Raw genomic sequence first — 25,188 nt, forward strand, 5'->3', positions numbered from 1 at the left:
GGGCTGCCAGGGTAGGCGCAACCTGGCCGGCCCCCGCTCCCGTTGGGTAAGCTGCCATCCGGTGCTCGGGACTCTCTGCCGTTGGAGATCCGGAAGGCGATGCGCACCTCCCCGGGGCCTGGCCCAGGCCGCTCCTCCTTGCGGAGACCCTTGGCCGGAGGGTTGTCCCGCTGGGCCTCAAAGTGGGCCACTGCCTCGGCTACACGGCTGCAGTCCCCGCCGCCAGACCTTCGTTCGGATCCCAGCCCCTTGCCAGGCCCACCCTGCTCAGCCGACACGAAGACCACAGGCGCTGGGGTGCTGGGGCGCGGGTAGCTCTGCAGGGCCAGGGCGGCCCGCTGTTCCACCAGGGCCACCATCTCGGCCACAGAGAGCAGGTCCACATCCTCCCCGGCGGAGGTTGGGGCCCCCTCTGCGGCAGGGGGCCCGTCCTGTCCCCCTGGGTCGGGCGGAGCCTTCGTAGACTCAAGACAGCGCCTCCTCCGCTTGGCCTTGGAGCTGTCACTGCCCCAGTGCCCCTTGACCTTCATGGAGCTGGCCCGACTGCCCCCACCACACTGGTGGGCCACAAAGAAGGCTACCTTCTCCTTTGTATTCCCTGGCTTGATCACATACCATGTGTCCAGCAGGACTCGACCCTCGTCGCCAGCAGCCGCTGAGGAAAGGAGCGGGGCAGGCTGGGAGGCGGGAGCATCGGAGGCCAAGACCGGGGGCGTGTTCTCAGAGTGGGCAGGGCCATGTTCTGGCTCTGCCCCACCGCCCGGCTCGGAGCAGGCTGAGGGCTTGAGGGTGGCAGAAGGGGGGCGTGGCTGGTTCTGGGAGTAGGTGCCAAAGGGCCGAGGGCACCAGAGCTGGAAGGGCAGAAGGCCACCTCGGTCCATTCTGGGGATGGTGGCAGACAGGCGGGGGTTCACCACATCGCAGGGCCTGGATGGCGGTGGGGGGCTCCACAGGTCACCTGGAGACACGGAAGAGGGGGTGGGGGAGCTGGGGAACAGCCAGCCCTGTCAGCTCCTCTCTGACCTCAGCTTCTTCGGACCTGAGGAGACAGACCAGGCTATACCACTCAGATCCTGTTCCCGCCCCGCCCTGACCCAGATGAGCAAATGGAGGGCTGCAGAGAGGTTGGGACCTGCTTCTGTAATACCCAGAGTGTGACAGGAGCTGGCAGTTTGCTCCAACCCTCCACTGCCTGACTGGTTTTACTCACGATCTACAGGCCTTCCGCTGCCAGAACTTTAAACAGAATTTAAAGTACCAACTGATGGAAAGCTCCTCCTTCTTCTATTTGCTCACCCAGTAACAAGTTCCTGAAAAGACAATTCCCAGCCCTGCCCACAGCTATGGGAGCCTGAACCCATGGAGGAAGGAACAAGGTGGGCTGGGCAGGGGAAGATTGGAGGCAGGAGGCAGAGAGGTCCTTAAGAGTGGAGCTCTTCACTCGGTTCCGGTTGTGAGGCTCTTTGGGGATCTATTATAGCTGTGGATCCTCACCCAGGAAAATGCACCACACTTGCCCCAAGACTGCAGGTAATTCCTTTAAGCAGAAACGTAGACCCCTGGCATGAGAAGGGCTTTCTAGTCTAGCTTCTTCAAGTTGCTCCCAACTTGCTGAATTTGAGGCTTAGAGTGGGGAAGGTTTATATATTGCAAAACCAGGCCCTCAAACTTGGCTTCCAGATTTCTCAATTTAGGGCTTGTAATAGTGACCATTTTATTTTGCAATGACTTTGTGTGCATGACCTAATCTGGAGGCAGTCTTGCTAATGAGCCTGACCCAACTATGTTCTACTGCAGAACTAACAGTCTCAAATCCTCAGTCTTTCCCTGGGCCATCTCCCTCCAGATATCTCGAAACCAAGACACTCTTCAAATGTCAAAACTTCCACATGCTTACAGACCAGTGAAAGTAGTTTGCTGACTCCTGGTTGTACTATTTTGAGCCACGGGCCAAATCCAGCCCATTGCCTGTCTCTGCAAATAAAATTTTATCGAAACATGTTCCTTTGTTCATGACTACTTTTATGCTACCACAGCAGAGTTGAGTAGAGGTGACAGAAAACATATGGCCTGCAAAGCCTAAAATACTCATTATCTGGCCCTTTATGGAAAAAGTTTGCTGACCTCTGCAGTATATATGGTTCCTCTAAATTCAGGCAATACCACAGACACCACTAAATTACCATTTATTTCATGGCCCTATAGCTTTAAGATCTAGACAGCCTGCAAGCACCTCCAAGCACTCACAGACACCAGTCTTAATCCTAAGAATCCTTGCCCCCCATAATTCCCAATCCCACCTACTACTCCTAACACAGCCCCTGCTGAAATCTCTTTCTTGCTTAAAACAAAAACAAAAACAAAAAAACAAAAAAACCACACAGCCCCTAAAACCTATAGATGGCTAAGTTTACCAACAACCAACACATCTAAAATGTCCAGGAACAGGGTTTCCTTGGTGGCTTGATGGTAAAGAATGTAGAATCTACCTGCCAATGCAGGAGACACGGGTTTGATTTCTGATCTGAGACGATCCCCCATGTCTCGGAACAAGGAAGCCTATGCACCACAACTTTGAGCCTGTGCTCCAGAGCCAGAGAGCCACAACTACTGAGTCCATGTGCCCTGGAGCCTGTGCACCGCAGTAAGAGTGGCCCCTGCTTGCTGCAACCGGAGAAGGGCCTGCACAGTGATGATGACCCAGCACAGCCAAAAGTAAATAAACAAAATTATAAATAAATAAAATGTCCAGGAATAGAAACTACCACAGCAAAAGCCACTCATTCTCTACAGATGCAAATATATCCTAACCCAAAACATCCAGACCCTCTCAAAATCTTCAACTTCCAAACCTAAAAATATCCCCTCCAGCTCAGAAAGCCTCAATCTCAATGTAGACCCACACAAATCCCATGCCTACCAAGAACTCCAACACACACAGCAATTTCCCAACCTCACAGATGACCCAAAAGACCAGTTTCCTGAAATTCTATTCTTAGCTCAAACTCTCTCTAAACCTCCTAATCCCACAAAAGGCCCCCCGACCGCAAAACTTAACTAAAACATCAATGCTCCCTCACACATAAAACTAATACCAAACCATTTATTTCTCAAAGTCAAAAGAACCTCCAAAATACTCCCAAAGAAACCTCACAAAATGTTAATATGCAGACATGAGCTTACTGGGTACTGTTTTAACAACTCCTGCTAATCCTCACTCCTCCCTAGGAAGCAGGGAGTGTTATTTGTCCGAGTCCAGATGAGGGGCAGAAAGGTTAAGTCCCTGTCCGGACCCAGACAGGGAGGAAGTCGGGAGAGCCGAAAGCGCATGCATTCTGGGTCCAGACATGGGACTCTCTGCTTCTAAGTCTCTCCGTGGCTCCCCAAATCCTCTATCCATCAAACACCCAAACCACATGGGCGATTCCCTACAATACATTCGAATCTTCCACAGTACACAGTACATGGGAACCCAAACTCAAATCCCAAGGCGCCACCTAAACTCAAGAGAATCCCAAAGTATCCCCATACCCACGAAAAATGTCCCCACTCCCTCCTATTACAGCTTCCCTGGAATTCACCAACCTCTAAGGCTACTCTCGAAACCTAGACACGCCCCCTCAAAGCGCCCCACCGGCGCGCCGCGCCCCCTGTGGGGAGAAGGCGGCACCCACGCATGCGCAAGAGAAGAGGGCCCCGCCCCCTCGCTCCTTCCCTCCAGCTGTCTTGCCTGCCCGGCACCCATCTGGTTTCCCTCCGCCCCTTTGTTGACAGACGTGCGCGTGATGGCCCCAGCCAATGAGCGGCGGCCATTCGGAGCCATGCCCATATAAGGCAGGCCTTGGCGAAGGGGCCCAACTTCGAAAGAGGGTGGAGTAGGCGAGAGGTGATGAACGGGGTGTGGAAACAGTCAAGTGCAAGAGAGTGTGGAACAATTCCTAATTTCCTGCTAAACGGAAGAACGAGGCCAGGACCCAAGCCATGACAATCAAGGAAAGGTTTATTACGACGTTTCCTCTAAACAGGAGCCCTGATTGACAGCTGAGATTTAAAGGGCCAAGCAGTTCAGGGATTGAGACTCCAGGTCCGGAGGAAAGGAAGGGCGCAGAAAGATCTGAAAAGTGCCTAGCTTTGGTAGGGAAACCTGGAGGGAGAGATTTCCCGCGGGGGAAACGGAGCAGCAGGATCACCTCACCCTGAAAAACAAATGGGCAGAACCGTCGTCGTAGGCATCAAGTCCAAGCCTCTGGGCCTGGCATTCGAGGCTCAGGCCGCGTGGCCAAAAGGACCTCTCAGGCCAGCCCTTCTAAACAGGCGCCGCAAATAGCACAAGAAAATAATATGAAATACTTTAATAATTTGTTTTTAATATTGGCTACCTGTTAAAATGAGACTATTTAGGATATAAATGAGTTAAAATGTTTAAAATTGACTTCATCTCTTTTGATTTAAATGTGGCTACTAGAAGATTTTAAATTACATGTAAGGTTCACCTTGTTTCTATTGAACAGCACTTTCAGTGCCAGGCTGGCTCAAGAGACACTCCACTGCAGGCATCTGTCCATTCCCACCACCCTGTCTGCTACCAGCCATCCTGCACATCAGAGCCAGAAGGGTATTCTCGGAATATAAACCTGACCTTGTCCCTACCCTGCTCAGAACCTACCATGACTCCCCAGTGCCCCTGGGGAAAAGCCCAGATACTCTACAACTCTAGCCTCATCCTTCCCCACTTTCCCATGCCCCCAGTGGACCCAGGTAAGCGCCAGCTCTGGCCTATAGAATAGTTAGAATACTGAGGCCTTCTCTGATCCTCAGGAGTGGTTATCTCCATTGTATAGATGAAGAAACTGAGGCAGGTCAGGTTGCCTAACTAGCTCAAGGTCACACATAACTGGTGGGACTTAGAGCAGGGATGGGAACCCAGGGAATCTGATTTTAGATTGCTGTGCTCTATTTAATTATATATTCTCTGGGGTTTCAGCTCAGCCATCCTCTCCTCCAGGAAGCTAACCCCCTAAGGGTGGGTCAGGCTCCACCTCTGGGGTCCGACACTGGCCTCCTTGCTGGATATTCCTCAGAGTCACCAAGCCCTTTCCTCCTATGTTACCTCTGATTGGCATGCTTTCCCCCCAGAAAAGAAAGAGCGAGCCCACATGGCTCTATCCCTTCTACCATTTGGGTCTTAGCTCAAATGTAACTTTCATGGGCCTGTATCTTTAACCAGGAGGCCTTCCCTGAGCTCCCTTTCTAGAAACCTTCCACCTGCCCAGAGAGGTCCTCTGGGTTCCCCAAACCTAGCTCTGTCCATTGTCACTATCGAGGGATGGATCATCTGCTCCACTGAATAGTGAACCCATGGGAGGAAAGGTCAGAGTTATCATGGTCATCATGGTGACCCCAGCAACACTGCCCAGCACAGCCGGAATGGATCAAAGTTCCCTGCCCTAAGGCTCCATGTCTCAAAAGCCTGGAGGCCTGGCAGTGTAAACTCTCTTTTACACCCAAATATTCTATTTGTGTCAGAGGTTACTAGGGCAGAATTCTCTAACTTCCCAAACACTGGGCTCCGAACAAGGCCATACCCTAAGGCAATGCTCCGTGAAGATCCTCTTATTGAAAAACATCTGGAGCCAAACAGACTGAAAATCAAAAGATGGAAAAAGACTGACCAGGCAAATAAGAACCAAGAGTCAAGTAGAGAGGCTTCCCTGGTGGCTCAGTGGTAAAGAATCGGCTTGCCAATTCAGGAGACACGGGTTCGATCCCTGATCTGGGAAGACCCCACATGCTGTGGAGCAACTAAGCCCGCGTGGGCCACAACTATAGAGCCTGTGCTCTAGAGCCGGGAAGCCGGCACTACTGAGCCCATGTGCCTTACAGGGCTGCGCTCTGCAACAAGAGAAGCCACTGCAATGAGAAGCCCGTGCACCACAACCAGAGAGTAGCTCCCGCTTGCTGAAATTAGGGAAAAGCCCATGCAGCAACAAAGACCCAGCACAGCCAAAGAAAAAAAGTCAAGTAGAGAAGTGACAGTGCTGATTTAAAAAAAACAGTTAACAACGGACAAAAGAAAAAAGGGATGATTAGGGACAAAGAATGTGACAAAACAGACTGACCCATCATACACAAAAGTTTGCAACATACATGCTCCTAATACTATGGCCTCAAAACAGACAAGGCACAAAGCAACAAAATGCCAGCTTGACAAGTCCACCACTGTAGTGGGAAACCTTAATGTATCTCTTCATAAGACAGTAGTTGAAAAGAGAAAAATCAGTAAGGACCTGAACCACACAATCAGCACTCTTGCTGGAATACCCCCAATTAGAGAATCCAGCTTTATGTCCCTCATCTGACATTCTGAGGTCCTCCTGTGTGCTGGCCCTGGGTTGGGTGCTGGAGATACAGAGATGACACTGAGATCACCAGAAAGAGCTCATGGGAAAGGGGGCAGGCATCCAAAGAAACAGTCATGGCCAAATGAATGTATTACAGAGGAAATGATGATCACAACAGCAGTTAACACTGGAGCCCTCAGGGTGAGCCAGGCTTTGTTCTGAGTGCTTTATAAATATTAACTCATTTAATTCTCACATCATTTTACTACTTTTAAATCTCATTTCAGATGTTAGAAAGTGGGGGCATGGAATGGCTAAGTAATTGCTGTCGGACACAGCTTTGTGGCCAAGCTTTGAATCAGAGTCTGGCTGACTCCAGAGTGCAAGCAGCTCCTTCATGGAGTATACGGAGCGATTTTCCTGGATCATCTTGTTCTGTCTGCAAAGCCTTTGCACTCTCTGTTCCTTCTGCCTGGAATACTCTTCCCCAGGTATCCAGAGGGCTCACCCCGCTCCTCAGATCACCTTCATGAGACCTTTCTTTTTAAATTTATTTTATTGAAGTAGTGTCAACTGGGGCTCCCCAGGTGGTGCTAGTGGTAAAGGACCCGCCTGCCAATGCAGGAGACGTAGGAGATTCTGGAGACTCCAGTTCAATCCCTGGGTCGGGAAGATCCCCTGCAGGAGGGCATGGCATCCCACTCCAGTATTCTTGCCTGGAGAATCTCATGGACAGAGGAGCCTGGCAGGGTATAGTCCATAGGGTCGCCAAGAGTAGGACACGACTGAAGTGACTTAGCACGCATAGTTGATATACAATGTCATGTTAATTTCTACTATACAACAAGGTGATCCAGTTATACATATATGTATATATACATTCTTTTCCATAATAGTTTATCATAGGATATTGAATATAGTTCCCTGTGCTATACAGTAGGATCCTGTTGTTCCTGAGAACATCTTGATTGAAAACTGCAGTCCCCGCCACAGATAGACATACACACTCTCCCTGATTTATTTTTCTCTTTAGCATGCATTACTATCTACTATACTATAAACTTTATTATTGTCAGCTCCCCTCACTAAAATGAAGACTCCCCCAGACTGGTATTTTTTGCCTAGTTTTTTCTTCCCCACCTCTGCATCCCCAGCTTTTAGAATAGCACCAAGTGGTTGGCTACTATGAGTGTGGTCCTCAGAGCAGCAGCTGCAGCTGGAAGTATATTAGAAATGTAATCTTGGGCTCTCCCCTACACCTGCTGAATCAGAAAGTACATGTCAACAAGATCTCTGGGGGATCACACGATTAAGTTGGAGAATCTACGCCCAGGCACATTGCAGGTGTACAGCACTTATTGGTTGGAACAAACCCCTAACACTGCCTTACTGTCCGCCTTCTGCACAGATGCTCCTGGGGGCCTCTTGTGAAAAATGAGCTGGTCCAGCCAAGTCCAGTGGTGGAAATCCTGCTCCCAGGACCAAGGCAGGAGGCCACCTCCTCCAGGAGCCGTGTTGGTGCCCTCCTAAGCCACACAGGGTCTCTTCCTCCTGAGATCTCCTCTGGCCACATCTGTCATCTGTCCCGGCTGAGTGACAATGACCTGGGTTCGGGCCTCTCTCTCTCCCCTCCATCCTCTGGGTTTCTGGAAGGCTGGATTCTCTCCCCAAAGGCACAGCTGCTCCAGCCTCTGCACTTGGCTCCCTGGCCTGGTTTAGTTCTTCTGGCTCCATCCTTCTCATGGTAGCCAGAAAGATCTTCCTAAACACCAATCAGACCACAGAACTCCCCTGTTTAAAAATCCTTCCATGAGAGGTGCAAGTTGGCAAAACAAAATGAAAGAACCAACAGGACAGGCACAGGAACCCTTTCTCGGGAAGCTGCCAAAGGATTTGCTTCACAGAAGTAAAGGAGAAAACCAAGAAAAAGGAACCTATGAGATCAAGGAGATAAGATCTAGCTCAGAAGAAAGACAAAAGGAAGGACTCCGCAGATGACGATAAAGGGAGCTCCGGGGACAGCTGTGTAGCAGGTTAAGGGAGAACCTGCTTCCATAAATGCACAGAGAAAGGAAAAAGGCTGCTAATTAACAAGCTAAGCCTTGGACTTAAGAAGCTGGAAACAGGAATCCCTGGCAGTCCAGTGGTTAGGACTCTGTGCTTTCACTGCCAAGGACTTGGGTTCAATCTCCGGTCAGGGAACGAAGATCTTGCAAGTTGGAGAGGTCAGGGTCATGCCAGGACAGGGCTGGGCACAGAGTGGTGTCCAGGGAGCGTACTTGCCCATTACTACAACAGGCACCGGTGGCAGGACCCTCATGGCACTGCTCCTGGTCTTATTCCTTCAATTCTCCACTCTCTCCACCCTGTCACCCCCGCTACAACTGTGTCCACAATCCTGATCCATCCATGCCCCTTTATTGGTTTTTTTGGACTCTGGGTCTGCTGGTCTCTCTTCTCCTCTTAAGCTTTTCTAATAGCTGGTCAGAATCATACAAATCCTCAGCATCTAGAGATCCAGGCCACAGACAGAATCCAGGCAGGGCTTCGGAGTACCCCAGCTTTCTCACTTTTAGGGCTGTGACTACAGGCAGGGTCCTTATCCCTCTATGCCTCAGTTTCCCCCATCGTAAAATACAGATAGTAACAGTACCCACCCATGGGTTGGCTGCTGATTCATTGAGATCAAATCAGTAGAGCGCTCAATGCCAGTGAGGCACCAAGGACAGCTTCAATATGAAGGGACCAGGATTATTAAGAAAAGGTGAGACATGGACTTCCCCGGCGGCTAGTAGTTAAAGACTTCTCCTTACAGTGCAGGGGGTGAGGATTATATCCCTGATTGGGGAGCTAAGATTCCATATGCCTGGGGGCCAAAAAATCAAAACATAAAGCAGAAACAATATTGTAATAAAATCAATAAAGTCTTTAAAAATGGTTCACATAAAAACAAGGTTTTAAAAAAATAAAAGGAAAGTAAGAAAAGGTAAGACAGGGAATTCCCTGGTGGTCCAGTGGTTAGGACTCTGAGCTTCCACTGCAGAAGGCAGGGGTTTGATCCCTGGTCAGGGAATTAAGATCCCATCAGCATGGCAAAAAAGAAAAAAAAAAAATAGGGACCACTCAAGAGTCTGACAACCACTTGATGGTTATACTTGATAAACCACTTCCCTGTTTATTTTACATTCTGAAATTAAACCGGTCCTATTCCCCCCCAATAATCAAAACATGGCCATTACTTTGTTACTGTCTGGTACTGGGTCTCACCTAGTAATTAAACAGCATTTACAGAGCAGTTACTATGTGTCAGACACTGTTCTGGGCATCGGGGACATGCGGGACACAGGAGACAGAAATCCTTGTCCTCATGGATTGGAGACAGGGTAAATCTCACAGTGCTACAGGAAAACAAATATAGTAAGTGAAAGGACTCAAGAGTGTAAGGTGGGGATTATAATGTTAACCGAGGGGTCAGGAGCAGGTGACAAGCCAAGTCTTTTAGAAAACCTGAGGACTTCCCTAGTAGTCCAGTGGTTAAAAATCCCCCCTCTTATGCAGGGGGACTCAGGTTCGATCTTTGGTCGGGAAACTAAGATCCTACATGTCACAGGGCAACTAAGCCCAAGTGCCTCAAACACTGAGCCTGTGTGCTCTGGAGCCCATGTGCCACCACTAAGACCTGACACCACCAAATAAATACATAAATATCAAAAAAAAGAAAAGAAAACTTGTGCTTTTAGGAATAATGCAGCTTTACCAGAGTTGCTAGCAATAGTAAAGAAAAAAAAACCTATATATATATATATATATAATATATCATTCTGCATGAGTAAGCAGTTCATGTGGTCACAAAGAGTCAAACACGACTAAACGATTGAATAACAACAAAGCTTCAGATAAACCCAGGTTGGAAACACATTTAAGATTTGAGGAAAAGGCAAAGTAACTTGGAAAGCAGACACATTTTTTAAGACAAACAAATAAAGGAAGGAGGCAGGGGAAGCACTGCATCACCAGGGGGCGCCCAGATGTGACAATTGGGTACAAGGAGGAGAGCCTGGCAACTTTTCCCTAAACCAACGGGGTTCCAGATCATTCATTGCGACCTGGAAACAAAATGTTAAAAATCCAAGAAAGCTGGGAAAGATTGAAGGCAGGAGGAGAAAGGGACGACAGAGGATGAGATGGTTGGATGGCATCACCGACTTGATGGGCATGAGTTTGAGCAAGCTCCGGGAGTTGGTGATGGACAGGGAAGCCTGGGGTGCTGCAGTCCGTGGGGTCGCAAAGAGCCGGACACCAATGAGCAGTGACTGAACTGAACTGAACTGAAGGACAAACAGGCGAAACTGGCATGAGGGGCTGAAAATGAATCAGGAGAAGAGTAACCCACACCAGAAAAAGAAGCACAGACGCCACCAGAGATGCAAAACTGCCCCAGTGTTGTGACAGCCACAAGCGCCCCAAGGGGAGGGTGGCAGCCTGTACCTGGGACAGGTGCCGGCAAATAGTAGGTGCTCTGTCAACACGGTGGATGATTCAAGGGATGAACCTCCATTTTCCAGAAGAGGAAACTGAGGTCCTGGGGGGTTAAATGCCTTGCCCAAAGTCACAGAGCAGGGGGGTGATGGAGCCAGGATTCAAATCTTGGTGTTACGGTTCTGGAGCACATGCTCAATAAATTTTTCTGGAAAGAATAAAATTAATAAAAATGCATCACACTTACAAAGAACTTAATATGCACTAGGCATATGATACATGAGATCTCATGAACTGCTGACAAGAGTTTCATGGTTGGAATGTGGCCCATTTTACATATGAGAAAACGGAGGCCCAGAGTAGGCAAGCAACTTGGCCAAGGACACACAGCAGCAGAGGTGGGGATGGGAACGTGGGCCTACCGGACGCTGATGCTTTTAACCATAAGCTTTCCTATTAGAGCCGATTTAGGGGATAAACTCCGGAAGCCTGTAACAAATGAACCAAACTGTTTTAAAATTACTTACAAGTTGCGAGGTCCCAGTGACTAAAAAGTCGGGAGAGAAAAAAAACACAGTTGTTAGAAATATCTCCTATTCACTGAAATACCTGGAGTTGGGCCAGGCTGGGCATTGGTGAGTGAATTATTTATATTTGGCTGGGGCTAGGAATGGGAATGGGAACAGACTGAGTTTCTGAGCACCCCCTCAGGGAGTCAGGCCTGGGCTTAGGTGCCAGGGACAGAGGGTGGGGAACTAGAAGAGTCAGGACACAGGAGCAACCTGGGAGAGAAAGGAAAAGGCAGTCTGGCTGGTGTCTCCCTCACCAGTCTTTCTCTACCGCCCTCTCTCAGGTCTGCGTTTCCCGTTCAAAAAAATGACAACTCACATGCATCAAGCACTTATTCAAGCACTTTCTATGCTTACTTCCCTGAAATCTCTAACCTTCCTAGGGTTACTGACCCCATTTTATGATTGAGGAGAGTCCAAAAGACTTGCCCAAGGGCACAGAGAAGGTAAGTGGCAGAACTGAAGACTGGTTCAGACTTCCCTGGTGGTCTGGTTGTTAAGACTCTGGTCTTCTGATGCAAGGGCACGGGTTCGATCCCTGCTCCAGGAAGATCCCACACATGGTGGAACAACTAAGCCTGTGTGCCACAACTACTGAAGGTGGTGCACCTTACAGCCCATGCTCTGCAACAAGAGAAGCCACTGCAATGAGAAGCCCAGGCACCACAACTAGAAAGGAGCCTTTGCTCACCGAAACTAGAGAAAGCCCGTGGGCAGCAATGAAGACCCAGCACAGTCAGAAGTAAATAAATAAACAAATCTTAAAAAAAAAAAAACCTGAAGATGGCTTCAGTTCTCACTCTGCCCTACTCATGACATTGAACCTCAGTACAGGAGCACAGATGCTAAGTCAGGATGCCTAGGTTGGAATCCCGAGTCTACCATTTAATGCTGGATGACCTTGGGAAAGTTGCTGAACCTCTCTGTGCCTCTGGTTCCTTACTGTAGAACAGAGCTAATAACAGCACCTACAACTTAGGGGTGTGGTCAGAATTAAAGGAGTTAGCACATACAAATAGCTAAGAACAAGGCCAGGCACTTCCTAAAAAATAAGTGTTAACTGGAATTGGAATGGCTGTGGGGAAACCCTCTCCCTGCCCCCGCATGTTTCTGACCTGGGATGTGCCCAGATCAGTGCCACGTTTTGAGAAAACACCCCTGGGGCTCCACTGAAAAGGAGGGAATCCATTAGCACCTGTGACCAAGTCACATTCCTGGGGTGGGGAACTTCCCACCAACTGCTCTGAGACTAAGGACTTACCCTGAGCCAGGAGGACGATCTTATGAAGACTCCTCTCTTCTCAGTGGCAAGTTGTTCCCACAATAGATAAGGGCACTGAGTTTCAGAGACAGGACACTTGCCCAGATCATAAAGGAGTGAAGAAAAGATCTGAATGCCGGACTGCCCATACACATAAACCACCACACTTTTCTAAATCCCACTGGAGAAATAAGAGTGCAGGAGTCGTCTCTATGGCCTCTTCTGGCCATATTACCCTATGTGGCTGTCCGGTTTATCGGGAGTTTCTGGCTGGACTAAGCAAACTATCGCTACAGGCAGGCCCCTAATCTCTTGCTCCCCACCGTACCCACAGTCCTGGATCCTAACCTACACACCACTCTACCATTGATTTCTTTCTTTCACCATCTCAGCTTGCCCTCCTGCCCACAATCCGATCCAGAGGCTCCAACCCACCGCTTTCAGAACTGGCCTCTCCCTCGGAGCCTCCAGACCCTCTCATTCATCTAGCACTGACTCCCATGCCTTTCCACATCCTCCCGGCTAAAACCCTCGAAATTGCCCCCTTCTGGGCCTCTGCCTGGACGCCAACTCCCTTCTCCAACTCGGGACTCCTTTCCCCAACTCTGAGCTTCCTTACAATCAATCCCAAAGCTCGAGTCTCTCCCCACCTTCAAGACCCATCCCCAGCCCCCATTCTACAATTCCCTCCGGCTCCCGTCTCCCAATCCCCTCCCCCAAGCGATCTCCCCCTCATCCAGCCCCTTCTTTAGCCCCTGCCTCTTCCCTCTCGCTACCGGGTCCCGAATTCCCGCACGGGTTCTCAAGCGCCCCCGGCCCCGGTTCGAGGTTCTCACCATCACCCCGCGCTGCAGCTCCCTCGGCTACGCGGGTTTCCCCCACTCGCTCCTCTCTAGCCTCCCCTTCCGGGTTCCCGCCCCGAAGCCCGCTGGGAATTGGAGTCCGGGAGGCCCCGGACTACATCTCCCAATAGGCAGCACGGTTAGGCGCGGAGGCGGGGAAGGTAGCAAACTGGGCGGGCTGAGGAAAAGACTGACTCCAACTCCCAGGAGGCAGAGAGGGCGCCTGACAGCGCAGGCGCACAGAGCGCCCCCGCCCGGCGCGCTGGGAGATGCAGTTCAGCCTCCTCCATTTTGGCCCGGGGCCCTTGGAAAAGAAATTGAGAAAATTGTAAAGGGGCGTTTGTGAGGGGTGGAAAGAGCAAGTTTACCGATTCCCTTAAACTGATTAACATAATAATTAACAGTGCCTCGTATTTTCTCAAACACTTTCCCATCTATTTTTACCGCTGGTTTTCTTACCACTAATTTACAAATAAGGAAGTTAGCCTTAAACCTTAGGAGGGAGGAAAGCTCCATATACTAGAAATTTGTACATATTATAGTTATAATAGAGGATTCACGAAGACAAGCACCTTTGTGTATCTTGTTCAAACACCCAGAACAGTGTAAATAAGTGTTGAGTAAATATTTATTGCATGCTAATTATATGCCTATTGAATTTGCCTACAATGCAGGAGACTCCCGTTCAATTCCTGGGTCAGGAAGATCCCCTGGAGAAGGGATAGTCTACCCACTCCAGTATTCTTGGGCTTCCCTGGCGGCTCAGACAGTAAGGAATCTGCCTGCAATGCAGGAGACCTGGGTCATTCCAGGGTTGGGAAGATCCCTTGGAGAAGGGCATGGCAACCCATTCCAGTGTTCTTGCCTGGAGAATCCCCATGGACAGAGGAGCCTGGCAGGTTACAGTCCATGGGATTGCAGAGTCGGAGACAACTGAGCAACTAAGCACAGATATGTGCCAGACACTCTGCAGAGAATCCAGGCATTATCCCAAATTTATAAAAGCTAAGGCAGAACTAGATTGAGAATTTTCTCCATGGCAACACAGCCAGAAAGTGATTTAAACTGAAATGTGCTGGACACCAGGGCCTCTACTCTCCTTTAGGTTGCTAGATTGCCTCCCTTTAAGCAGTATTTTCCTGTCCATCCTTCTCATAGGTTGTGAGAGTGAACCTTCTAAAATGCATAGTTCGCTATACTAAGAAACATAACTTCATGAGAGGAACTGCTATTAAGGCCTGATTCCTGTGGCCCTCTTCTTTGAATCTTTTCGCAATTTATCTCTCTTTAACGCAGCCTCTACCTCACTAGATTCTCACAGTTTGTGAGCCTTCCCAACTGCACTAGGAAGACTGTGGCTAAATCCTCAACTTCTAGCATGGGGCTTGGCACACATAAGTCCACATTAACCCTGTGCTAAAAGGAAAAGTTGGAAACCGGACACCAGAGGGCGGGAAGGAAGATTAGTCCGATCTCCCTTGCTTCCTTATAGTTGGCAGTTGAGGAGACCCCGCCTCCTCGCTCGGCTCCTTTGGCCTCGGACCTCTGAAATGGACTAGGGGCGTGGCCAGGAGGGGCGGTGTCTGCCGAAAAGGCGGGAAATGGGAGAGCCCTGATTGGTCGGCCTTTTGGCGCGCACGGGCAAAGACTGACAGGAGGCGCGAAGCCAGGCTCGCGCTGTGTTGGAAGACTGGGACCTTCCCCAGGCGCGCGTGCGCACGGCCACTTGTACCCTGCCGTTTCCTCTCCAGTCTCGTGCCTAGCACACCTTGGCAGGAACTGGTGGGGGCGTAGCCTAGCCTCAAGCGCTCACTTTTGCTCTTCTCTTCAGGCCTCAAGCAGGAACCTCACGCCAAAGGGGACTGCGCCCACCTCACGCTTGGGCTCGGAACGTGGTGGCCAAGGCCAGCGTGAGGCTCCCGCACGCGACCAGCCTCCGGGGGCCAGCGCGAGACACTGTTCAATCGGGCTTCCAAGTTTGGGGCTGGCGCAAAACCAGAAGGGGGGTCTCTTGAGGCGGATGCTGGAGGCCAAGGGGAATAGTTCGGGGGCTTGCCGGTCAGCCCAGAGCCTGGGGTCCACTCAGGAACGGCACTTCCTGGCCGTGGCCACTCTGGGAGTTTCGGGGGGAAGGAGGGCGGGTGTGCCTTGGGTGCCCAGGCTGTATGCGAGGTGGGACCTGGGCAGCAGAGCCGGAGTTTGGATTTGAGGCAGGGCCTAGGTTTCCGGGTCCAGGCTCAAGTTTGACGTATGAAGTCTCTGAATAATGCTGGGGACTTGGGGGTCACCGGTTAGGACCTGTAGTCTTGGAATTTGTGTCTGGATAGAACTAGTTTTGGGAAATCTGAAATTTTGGGGTTTTGTCACTGAAAACTTTCCTGTTGGAATCAGAGATACTAATGTGGGAATCTATAAGCCTAGAGTATAATTTGGGGGCCTGAGGTCTAATTTTGGAGAATTGAAGTCTCAATATAGATTTAGGGTTTAGAATCTTAATATAGAGTATGAGGTGTGAGATTTAGGGTTTGGAGTCCCATTTTGGAACTTTGAGAACTGTTAAGGCCTGGAGTCCCCCACATTGAGTATGGGGCTGCAGTTTTAGAGTTTGGGTTTTAGATAGAATTCACATGTGAGATCTCAGTTTAGGCTTGGGGGCACAGTTTGGGGGTTTGAAGTGACAGTTTGAGGGTCTAGAGGTCTTCGTTTTCAGATCTGAGGTAAATTTGGGGGGGTTGAGGTTTGCTTTTGGGAGCTTGGGTTTCTTTGTTTAGGGTTTGGGTTCTTAGTATTAAGGTTTCTGGTCTGTGTTCTTAATATTAGTATCGGGCTTATATTTGGAGATCAGAAGTTGACAGTTTAGGGGTCTAGAATACCTTAGTATTAGAGTTTAAGGCTTTTAGGTTTGGGAAAGTCTCCTTTTTAGGCTCTAGGTCCTCATTTTAGATGTTTAAAATCATATGGTTGCTGTCTTAATATCATAGTTTAAATATCTTAAGCCACAGTTTTCAGGTCTGCTCTCCACTGCAGAGTCTGACATCTCATTATTAAGACTAAAGCTCTGAATCAAAGTTTGGAAATCTGCTGCTTTTAGTTTTAGGTCTGGATCATTATTTACAAGCCCAAATTTGCAATTTGAGATTCATGGACTTCAGTTTAGACTTTGGACATTTTCATTTGTTCTATTGGCCTATGTTTATGGGGACGCAGGAATTTTGGGGATCTCTTGAGTGCTCAAAGGAGCACCATAGGGGGAAATGAGGCTGCCTATCATACTGTGCATTCTTCTTGGAATCCCAGAGGTCACTAATGATTCTTTATTTTCCCCTCTTTGCAGATGTGGGATTCCAGCAAATGTGTGTGTTCTCCTGAACAGCCCAGAACCAATTCCCTGAGTCCCAGTGACAGGTAAGGGCTCCCCCTGGCCCACCTCCCTTGAAGCTCCAGCCACTCTGGTAGAATGATAATAACAATAGTGTTTACTGAGCATTTACTAGTTTGCCAGACATTTTGCTAAGCTTTTTGTTTGTATACCCGTTAATCCTGACAACAACTCCAGGAGGAAGTAGGTGCAAATATTACTGCCATTTCAAGATGAGAGAACTGAGGTAGTTGGCAAAGATCATCTGTAAGCCCTTGCAGGTTTTGACATTCTGATTTTTTTTAATGCCCTTCCTTCCTTTCTTTTATTTATGTATTTATTTTGCCATCAAGCCCCTACCAAGTGTCAGGAATCTAATAGAGAGGTTTTCCCAGCAGATGAGGGTTGGATCAGATGTCTCCCTTCCTCCAACATCTGGATAAAGAAGAGAGCCAAAGTTCATCTTATCCCTTATTTTCTTCCCCAGTGACTTTTCATCTACCTGTCTCTTCATTTATTAACTCCAAAAATCAGCATCCGCTTTATTTAGGTTCTCTACTTAGGAACTGTGCTCAGAAGGAGCACATGAAGACAATGAAGAATTTCTCTCCTGCTTGCCTATTCTTCCTGGAATTCCAGAGGTCACCAACAGTGCATTCTCTTTCCTCCCTTTTTAGACGTGGAGTCATTGTATTAATAAAGACCCAATTGCAATTAACAGAAACTTAGCTAAAACTGGCTAAGGCATAAATGGGGATTTACTGGATCCTTTAAACAAAAAATTCTGGGGCATCAGGCTAGGCTGGTTCCAAGTGAGGGGTTAAATGATATGGCCAGAAATCTGCCTGTCTTGGCTCTGTCTGGGTTGGCTCTCCATTTGTGAGGGCAAGATGGCTCCTAAGCCCCTCCAGGTCCATGTTCTGCCAACCTGACAAGCCTGGCAGAGATTTTCTCCCCAGGATCCATTGACTCCGATTGGTCAAGCCTGTGTTACTACCCAAATCCTCAACCAATCCCTTGACTTCTTGATTAGACTTTGCTTCAGTGCTCCCTAATGGAAGGGAGAAGTCAAGTAATTGGTTCAGAATTTGGGTAGTAACCCAGACTTAGCTAATCAGAGTCAATGGATCCTGGAAAGAGAATCTATGCCAGACTTGTCAGGTTGGCAGGATGTGTACCTGGAGTGACTGAAAGGTCTCTTGCCCTCACAAATGGTGAGCCAACCCAGACAACATCAGAGCCAAGAGTGGAAGGGGAGGTTGGGTTCAGACTCTGTGAACGACATGGACTGAGAGTGGGGGAGGGATCGTAAACCAAAGGAAAGTATTACCAGAAAATGGGGATTGGATGTTGGTCAACCAAAAATGACAGTTTTATCAACCATAGTCATCCAATACAATACCTCCACCCTACTCTCCAACATCCCTTATACCTAAATCGTTCCAACAAATGACTGTCTACCTTCTATCTTGAACAAACCTTTCATGAGCACGCCCTTGGTGCTAAACACCTGGACAAGATCACACTTTCCAGCCAGCTCCGTTTTATAAATAAATTATAAACAGGTTTGGAGAGATGAAAGCACTTGTCCAAAGTCACACAGCAAGTGGCAGAGCTGGCATTTCAACCAGATCTATTTGCTTCAAAAGCTGAAGTTCATAACCAACTGTTATACTGCTTCTTGGGACTGCCCCTTGCTTTCCCTCATTTTGGGGTGGCTCTTAAATTCTTGCACATGTTAAGCAAATTAGGGTCTGGGTCTTGGATTTCACATAGCTGATATGAGAAATTTGGACTGGCTTTTTTAAAGATTTTTTTGATGTGGATCACTTTTAAAGTCTTTATTGAATTTGTTACAATATTGTTTCTGTTTTACCTTTGGTTTTTTGGCCACAAGACATGTGGGATCTTAGCTCCCTGACTAGGGATTGAACCCGCATCTCCTGCACTGGAAGTTAAAGTCTTTACCACCAGGGAAGTCCCCTGGACTGGCTCTTGATTAAAGCTCCTTCCAGCTCCTGTAAAATAAAGGAATAGTGAGTGTTTAGGCTGATTAGCTCAGGGAAAAGGAAACCCAAGAATTAGAGTGATTTGCCACTTCAAAGACTGAAAGGCAATCATAAGACAGAATAGCATTCTTTAATTCAACAATTTTTTGTTGAGCACCTACTAAGAGCCAGGTATTATTCCAGGAGCTAGGAATATAGCCAAGGCCATATATGACTTTTGTGGGCCGTAGGCAATTTTGCTTTCTTGAGCTCATTCCTTCATTAAAAACACATTAAAAACTGTCATTTATGACAGCATTGGTATAAAGATGAATGTAATCCAAGTTGAATTATATTAATTTTTTTCTCTTCTGATTTCAAAAGAAAACACTTTATGAGCCCCTAAAATTATCACCAGCCTTAGGCACTGTGCTTACCTGTGCCTAATGGAGAAGTCAGTCCAGGATATAGCAATAAATAAAAGGGACAAAAATCCCTGCTCTTGTGTTTATATTTATAAGGGAGAAAGAAGGAAATGAAAGAAGAAAGGAAAAAAGAGAGAAAGAAAGATTTTGGATGCCAATAAATGATGTGGGGATGTGACAAAGAATGTGCCTGTTTATCAGGTAGTCAGGAAAGGCCTTTCCAGGGTTGTTACATTTAAGCTAAAGGCTGAATGGCAAGAAATCAGCCCTGTGAAACATCAGGGCAAAGGAACATTCCAGGTGGTGGGAATGGGAAAGGCCCTCAAGGCAGAAATAAACTTGGCAGTTGAGAGAAACAGAAAAAGAAAAAAGCTCCAGCCACACAGAAAAAGACCTGTGTGGCTGGAGCTGACCTGTTCCCCACAGAATCAGAGGGCAGAGCTGAGATTAGTGAGTGAAAATCATAGAGACTGTGAGGAAGACTTGTCTGAAACCAGAACCATCCAGCAAGGAAAGAAGCCCCTTTGGGAGGGAGTGCCCGATTCCCAGAGGCCCCTGTGAGCACAGCCCTGGGTCACACTTATTCGGGACTGTTGCCCAGGAGAGACCAAAATTTTGCAATTCCTAGTTACCTTTTTCCTCCCTCCAAATAAAAAATATATATTTATATGTGTTATTCATATATAAATATAGACATTTATATGTATTATTCATATAAATACAGACATTTATATGTATTATTTATATATTTATATATAATTTGGCTGTGCCAGGTCTTAGTTGCAGCGTGCGGGATCTTTGATCTTTGTTGCAGCACCCAGGATCTTTTTAACTGGGGCATGTGGAATCTGGGTTCCCTGACAAGGGATGGAAACGGAGCCCTCTGCATTGGAAGCTTGGAATCTTAGCCACTAGACCACGAGGAAAATCTTATCCTCAGCAAATTATATAGCTGGTTCTGCTCCTAGTTGCCATTTTATGTTGTTTGTGGAACAATTTGATAAATGGATCCCTGGATGTACTGTGGGCTCTAGAAAGAGTTATTGTTTTATAGACTTTTATCCGTGTCACCAACCACACTTCCTGGCACACAGTAAGGGCTCAATAAGCAATTGCTGAATGAATGAGTGAGAATGATTCTTTCAACTTCAGAGTTTGGTTGGGGAGATAAGAGTGCCTCCCACACTGGTCCCTCATGTCCTTGAGGACAGTGAATCGATTTGTCTCCCTTTCCACAGTGTCCAGCATAGGACCTGGCAAAGAGGAGGGATCGAGGGACTTCCCTGGCAGTCCAGTGGTTAAGACTCTTCGCTCCCAATGCAGGGGTAAGGGTTTGATCCCTGGTCAGGGAACTAAGATCCTGCATGCCACACAGCACAGCCAAAAATAAAAGAGTGGGTATCAGTTCGTGAGTCTGAGTAGGAATCAGAGATACAAGTGTAATCAATGGAGTATGTTTGGCTTGATCCTGCTTTCAGTCAGGGAGAAAGAGAGGGGAAGCTTCCTGGGGTGGATGGCAATTGAACCAGGCCCTGAAGGAAGATGAGATAAGGATTGGTGGAGACGAGGTGTTCCGGCTTTCCCAAATGAGTAGCAGGAGCAGTGCCAGAAGTGTGTAATTTGGGAGAGAGACGCCAACATCTTTGTGTCTCCATCTGTCAGGAGAAAGAGGTACAGGTGTGTGTACATGGATATATTATGAATTATGGATTCAGGGATTATATCCTGAAAGTTCTGCATCTGCTCAGGAGTTAACTTCTTTCACGCCCTTATTTATCTGTTCATTTAGCAAATAGGCAGTGAGTTCCCACAATGTGCCAGACCCTGTTCTAGGTGCCCCCAACTCAGCTCTCAGCCTAGTGCAGGGATCAGAGAAATGCATGAGCTCATGGTCAGGGGCCCCTTAGCAGAGGTACCTCACCTGTCCTGTGGAGTTGGGGGCTGTTGATGGGAGAGAATGGAAGGAAGTAAGAGATGAGACCAGAATGATCAGGTGGGCCAAGCTGTGGGGGGAGGGGTGGGCATTATAAGCCATGTCAAGGGTTTGATTTTTAATAAAATCAAGGACTTGATTCTTAATAATGGGATGGCATTGAGAGGTTTGAAGTACTTCTTAGGTAACTAAGGTATTCAGTCCTACGGATAACCCTCTGCGCCTGAAAGAATATCCTCATTCATTTTGCACAGATGAGAAAACCATAGACATTTTTGTGTTTCAGAAAGATCACTCCAGGGACTTCCCTGGTGGTCCAGTAGCTAAAATTCTGTGCACCCAATGCCAGGGGCCCGGGTTCCATCCTTGGTTAGGGAACTAGATCCCAAGTGCCTCAATGAGAGATTAAAGATCCCACGTGCTGCCACTAAGACCCGGTGTTGTGAAATAAATATTACAAAGAAGAAGAAAGAATGATCACCCTGACGTATAAAGAGTATGGTTTGGAGGAGGCCAGATGGGAGGCTGGGAGAACTATGAGGATGTCAACACACGGACTAGGGTAGGGGTGAGGAGATGGAGAGAAGGGATTGGAGGAGGAATGGGCAAAATTTGGTGACTGGGAGTTCCCTGGGGGTCCACTGGCTAAGACTGTATGCTTCTACTGCAAGAGGCAAGGGTTCAGTCCCTGGTTGGGGAACTAAGCTTCTCTGAGATGGGGAACACTGAGACAGGTGGATTGAGGGGTGGTGTCAGATACCAAATTCCATTTTGGATGTCCTAACCAAAACCGGCTCTTGTCCCGAAACAGGAAGCAGAGGAAAAACCACACCAGCAAACTGCAAGAGCTGGCATTGATGCTGCCAGTGACCCTGAAGACTGGTACCAAGAAGCTCACCAAGGTAAAGGGGCTGAAGGAGACGAGGTGAATTTGGGAGGCAGCTCTGAACATATCAGCAATTGGGCTGACCTCCCTTGTCCTGGGAAACCTAGACCGACACACAGACCCAGTGACAGCACTGAGATTGCAAGGGTCCTGCTCTGAGTGGGAATTTCTGGGAGTCTGTGATCCCATGACCAGAAGTCTGAGGAATTCTTTCCTGCAGAGGAGGCAGGGGAAGGGACCTCCCTGGTGGTCCAGTGGTTGAGACACTGAATTCCCAATGCAGGGGGCACAGGTTTGATCCCTGGTTAGGGAAGATCCCACATGCCACGTGGCATGGTGACAAAAAAAAAAAAAAGGAGGTGGGAGGAATTGACAGAGGAAAAAAATAGGCAAGGCACCAGGTCAAGGTCATCTCCCTGGGAGTCAAGACAGTCTGGATCTGAGCCCTCCAGCTCCACACCTGCAGAACTCTGGGCAGCTCACTCAGATTATCAGCCTTTCAAGTCTCAGATTCTCAGCTATAAATCAAGGAAAAATAACTGCTCCTACTCAGAGATATTGTGAGACCAAAACAACATGATAGCCATTACAGGGCCTGAATAAATGTCGGTTCCCTTTCTGACAGCCTTCTTTTGTGACTTCATTGGGATGATTTCTGAATTTGGTTCTTCTCAGAGGTTCCAGGAGAGCACCTGTTTCCTCCCCCTTTGCCAATTTCTGCACATGTGCCAGCTCAGTCACTTCAGTCGTATCCGACTCTTTACAACCCCATGGACTGTAACCCGCCAGGCTCCTCTGTCCATGGGATTCTCCAGGCAAGAATATGGGAGTGGGTTGCCATGCCCTCCTCCAGGGGATCTTCCTGACCCAGGGATCGAACCCAAGTCTCCTGAGTCTCTTGCATTGCAGGCAAGTTCTTTACCCCTGAGACACTGGGGAAGCCTTGCCAGTTTCTAGAGGCCACTTATGGTCCTTGGTTCATGACCTTTTCAAAGCCAGAAGCATAACAGCTTCTGGTCTCTCCTCTATCTCTGCTTTGGTCAACAGTTTACCCTCTCTGCCTTTGGCCCTCCTGCCTCCCGCTTATAAGGATGCTTGTGATTGCATTGGGCACACTCAGATAAGCTAGAATCAAGAATCATCTCCCTATCTCAAGATCCTTAATCACGTCTGCAAAGGCTCCTTTGTCATATAAGGCAACACATGCACAGGTTCCGGGGACCAGGCCATGGACACCTTTTGGGGAGGCATTATACAGGCCACCACAGTGCTCAAAAATAGCTGAGAAATTTTGCCCTCTTGTCCACTGGAGAATTTGGTGTGCATGGGCTCTTATAGCTCTTGGCAGGGAGGGTGGAGATGGCTGAGACACAGTCCCTGCGCTGGAGGAATGACAGTCAAGTCAGGTTACAGGCAGCAGCATTTCATCATGAGCAGAGGACCACATTCCCTTGGTAGAATCCTCCCCAGGTCTCAGCCCACTGTCCCCCCTGTTCTCGTGGCTGCACTGTGCAGCTTTCCAGATCTTAGTTCTCTATCCAGGGACTGAACCTGGGCCCTCAGCAGTGAAAGCACAAAGTCCTAACCACGGGACTGCCAGGGAATTCCCTCAGCTGTCTTAAGGATCCCACTCCTTTCCCATTTTCATCCTCCCTTAAATTAAGTCCTGGGCCTCGTGCTCTACATAAGGCCTTCATCCCAGTCAGTCCTCAGTCTCAATCATCAACTAAGCATTTATTAGTCAACGAATGTATCAGGCTCTATGCTGGGCACTTTCACACACTCAAATTTATTTCGTCCTAATGATACTTCTCTGAGCCTGAATGAATATCCTTGTGCCCATTGCACAGATGAGAAAACTGAGGCTCTAAGGAGATAAAATGACCTGCTCCCAGTGCACAGCCAGTAAGTGGCAGGTTGGAGCCAGGTCTAAGCTAATAGTCTTTGGGCTGTGTTACATTGTGTGGTGTGCGTGCTCGGTTGCTAAGCAGTGTCTGATTCTTTTCGATCCCATGTACTATAGGCTGCCAAGCTCCTCTGTCCCTGGGATTTCCCTCAGGCAAGAATACTGGAGTGGGTTGCCATTTCCTTCTCCAGGGAATCTTCCTGATCCAGGGATTGAACCCGCATTGGCAGGTGGATTCTTTACCACCGAGCCACCTGGGAAGCCAAGCATCAATAGCCATTAATCCTTAAGTAAATTATAACTCCCTCTGCGTATCAGGTTCCCTGGTGGCTCAGATGGTAAAGAATCCACCTGCAGTGCAAGAGACCTGTGTTCAATCCCTCGGTCAGGAAGATTCCCTAGAGAAGGAAATGGCTACCCACTCCAATATTCTTGCCTGGAGAAATCCATGGGCAAAGGAGCCTGGTGGGCTACAATCCATGGACTTGAAAAGAGTCAGACACTACTGAGTGACTGTTTTTTTCCCATGAATCAGATTAAATATGTTTAGTGACTATCTGTATTATATTTTATGGAAAAGTTTCACGTATGTCCCTCTTGAGACCATGCTTCCTCTTTTTAAATTAATTTTTATTGGAGTGTAGTTGATTTACAGTGTTATGTTGGTTTCTGCTGTGTAGCAAAGTGAATCAGTCATACATATACATATATCCACTCTTTTTTAGATTCTTTTCCCATATAGGTCATTACAGAGTATTAAGCAGAGTTCCTGGTGCTAAGTTCCCTTGTTAGTTATCTATTTTATATATAGCAGTGTGTATATGTCAGTCCCAGTCTCTCAATTAATTCCCCACTCCCGAGACCATGTTTCCTGATTTGGGGTTTGGAACATTACTGCTGACAGTTTTGTTGTTATTCTACGGATCTATTTCAATCCAAAAAAAAAAATAGTTATAGGTATTCTTTCCTCACCTCCTTACCAGGCTAACTCTTTACACTCTTCGGTTTATTTTTTTTAATTTCAATATTTTTAATTTTTTGGCCACACCGCATGGCATATAGCATCTTAATTCCCCAACCAGGGATTGAACTTGAGCCCCCTGCAATGGAAGCACAAAGTGTTAACCACTGGACCGCCAGGGAAGTCCCCACTATTCAGTTTCAATGCTGCCACTTCAGACAGACCTTTTTGGATACCCA

At 48.0% G+C, this 25,188-nt stretch overlaps 2 protein-coding genes across 2 annotated transcripts in view; one reads left to right on the forward strand and one right to left on the reverse strand.

The window, feature by feature from the left end:
• Nucleotides 1–13,554, reverse strand: part of FBXO46 (F-box protein 46) — a gene marked incomplete at its 3' end in the record, with an annotated part of 14,344 nt that extends 790 nt beyond the window's left edge. The window contains exons 1-2 of the mRNA XM_010852700.1: nt 13,487–13,554; nt 8–1,039 (exon numbers count right to left, since the gene is read on the reverse strand). Coding sequence (XP_010851002.1) covers nt 8–881 — 874 coding nt within the window. The remainder of the gene's footprint in view (nt 1–7; nt 1,040–13,486) is intronic.
• LOC104997783 (basic helix-loop-helix and HMG box domain-containing protein 1-like) overlaps nt 932–25,188 on the forward strand; it is a 36,377-nt gene continuing 12,120 nt past the window's right edge. Inside the window, exons 1-3 of the mRNA XM_010852702.1 lie at nt 932–937; nt 1,220–1,299; nt 22,008–22,098. Coding sequence (XP_010851004.1) covers nt 932–937; nt 1,220–1,299; nt 22,008–22,098 — 177 coding nt within the window. The remainder of the gene's footprint in view (nt 938–1,219; nt 1,300–22,007; nt 22,099–25,188) is intronic.

Source organism: Bison bison, unplaced genomic scaffold (assembly GCF_000754665.1).
Source record: "Bison bison bison isolate TAMUID 2011002044 unplaced genomic scaffold, Bison_UMD1.0 scf7180017864313, whole genome shotgun sequence".
In the NCBI taxonomy this organism is placed as follows: domain Eukaryota; kingdom Metazoa; phylum Chordata; class Mammalia; order Artiodactyla; family Bovidae; genus Bison; species Bison bison.